This window comes from Mesitornis unicolor, unplaced genomic scaffold (assembly GCF_000695765.1).
Source record: "Mesitornis unicolor isolate BGI_N332 unplaced genomic scaffold, ASM69576v1 scaffold36568, whole genome shotgun sequence".
Taxonomy (NCBI): Eukaryota; Metazoa; Chordata; class Aves; order Mesitornithiformes; family Mesitornithidae; genus Mesitornis; species Mesitornis unicolor.
Genome location: NW_010204593.1, coordinates 10,508 through 12,829, shown reverse-complemented (window position 1 = coordinate 12,829; position 2,322 = coordinate 10,508). Strand labels below are relative to the sequence as shown.

Sequence of the window (2,322 nt, the reverse complement as noted above, 5' to 3'; positions counted from 1 at the left end):
TGGGCTCTGTCATGAGTCCCACCATGGCCAGCACAAACAGGAGACTGGAGGGAGTCTGGCTGATTGGGACTCACGGTCAGGGCAGGGTGTCTCTCCAGCTGGTCCCGTCTCAGTATGGCAGTCAGCGCTTCAGCACACCGGCTTTAAATAGCTTTATTAGTAGAAGCTCTGCCCCTGCAGACCCCACCATGGGGGCCATAGGGATGCCAGGCAGCCCCACACTGTCCCACGGGGAAGCCAGGACTCCTCAGGGCACAGAGCTGGGCTCACCCCCACTGTCCCTGCCACCGGCTCAGCCTGCATCTGTCTCAGGGGGGCTGCAGAGTGAGCCTGGGGGTGGCCCCCCCAATTGTCCTCGCCTGACCCTGGGCCATCAGATGCAGAGGCTGAGCTCCTGGCGGACGGAGCACTTACGGCACTGCACCACACAGCACCAGTGGAAGCGGCAAAGGCAGTTCTCCTCCAGCACCACTGTCTCGTCCCGGTGCCCTCGTCCACAGCACAGCAGGTCACATCCACTTGTGTCCATGGCCGTGCTGTTGCAGATGCGGCCTCGGGTGCCCAGCGAGCCTGTCTTACGGTTAGCTGAGCAGAAATCAGGGGAGTCTGCTGAGTAGATGAGGTCCTGCTTGTCGGGAGGTTTGATGTTGTCACCCACGGGGATAAGCGTTTTCCCATCGTTGCCCCCCATCACCTTGAAAGCCCCATTGAAGCGCTCGAGCAGACGGTCCCCCACCTCACGGAAATGAGGCATCTTCCGCCAGCAGGTCCGCAGGGTGCAGGAGCCCGACAGCCCGTGGCATTTGCACTCTGTCCTCATGTAGCTGCGCACCGCCTGGGAGAGAGATGGCGATGCTCAGCCCTGGGTCCCCTCACTCCCTGCCCAGCACCCCCAGCTGCAACCTTGCCTCTTTGTGCTGCCCTGACCCAGGGGAGGGTTCTGGGGAGGGGAAGGGGCTCAGGGTGTTCCCAAAGCACCTGCAAAGGGCTCTTGAAAAATATATTAGGTCCATATTTCACCCAAAGTTGGTTCAGGTGCCCGGCTTTAAGGATATAAGGGTGGAAGGTTGAGCTGGGTAGGGGCAAGTGGGGGTGATGCTTGTGGAGGGCAGGGAGTGCAGGGACCTTACCAAGCGCCCAGCTTCGTTGTTGTGCAGGTCGATGAGAGCTCGGATGTCGTTTTTGCCTTTCTTGCTCTTGGCATCCATGAACTGTTGGGATTTCTCATAGCCGAACTGCACATCGTCCCCGCAGCCCCCCCACTCCCAGGCTGTGCCCTCAATGCCTGGACCCGCCGTGGGCGAGGGGGGAGCCCGGCTCCGTGTCAGCTCGCAGCCGCACTGCAGCAGCTCGCCCATGCTGCAGGCCTGCGTGATGGCGTGGCTCACCCCGGCCGCCGTGATGGCATACACGAAGGCTGTCTCCCGGATATCTGCAGGGGAACAGCCAGGGTTTGGATGTGGGGTCAGCTCCAGCAAAGACACTGCAAAGTATCCCCCCCATGGGCACCCCATGGCTGCTCAGACCTCCCCTTCTTCTGTGCTCAAAGCTGTGCGCTGAGGGCTGCCTGGGGCAGAGCTGTCTCTTGCAAGCAGACATGCAAAATTTGGGGGATGGCCAGGCCCTGCTACAGTTCCTCCATCCCAGCTGTTAGGTACTAGGGCAACAAATCTCCTGCTTCCCCTGTAAATATGGGTGCTGCCCCATAGGAAAGAGAGGAGAGTGGGGGGAGTGGACCCAGGTGACCGGGTGGTACCCACAGTTTCCTCGCACAACCCTGCAATAGTCCCTCCAAGCAGTAAAAATCCCATCCCCAGCTGCAAGCCGACACCTGAAGAGAAGAGCTGTGGGAGACATTGCGGGTGCCACTGCGAGGTGGCAGTGACGAAGCCATGCTGCCCGCTCTCCCCCCATACCCGCTTTGCCACGGGGCACTGCCTGCCCTCCTCCCTCCACCGGTACAGCCTCCACCCTGCAGGATTATTTATTATTAGTATTTGCTCCTGTCTCTCTCTGCTCCAGGACACGAATTCCAAGCATCCTTCCCCTGCCCGGACCTGCCGCTTGCAGCCGCAGCCAGCGGGGGATTCTGGCAGCAGGGGCACGGTGCCCTGCTCGGGGGCTCCCACGCACCCCCCACCCCTGTGCCAGGTGAACCCTTGCCCACACAGATGCCAGGGCAGGGCTGGTCCGGGGTGGTGACACACAGTGGGTGCCCAGGGCATGGGGACAGAGGGGAAGGCATGTTTAGAGGGGCGCCCCTTCCCTCTGTCTCCAGCAATCTGACTTGGGGGGGGCTGTGGGAAGAGGGGGTCCTGGGCA

The 2,322-nt window shown here is 61.5% G+C and overlaps 1 protein-coding gene across 1 annotated transcript in view; it reads right to left on the bottom strand.

Annotated features, from left to right (window-relative positions):
• Nucleotides 1–327: 327 nt before the first annotated feature.
• WNT6 (wingless-type MMTV integration site family, member 6) overlaps nucleotides 328–2,322 on the bottom strand; it is a 12,478-nt gene continuing 10,483 nt past the window's right edge. Inside the window, exons 3-4 of the mRNA XM_010191107.1 lie at nucleotides 1,131–1,432; nucleotides 328–835 (exon numbers count right to left, since the gene is read on the bottom strand). Coding sequence (XP_010189409.1) covers nucleotides 374–835; nucleotides 1,131–1,432 — 764 coding nt within the window. The 3' untranslated portion in view covers nucleotides 328–373. The remainder of the gene's footprint in view (nucleotides 836–1,130; nucleotides 1,433–2,322) is intronic.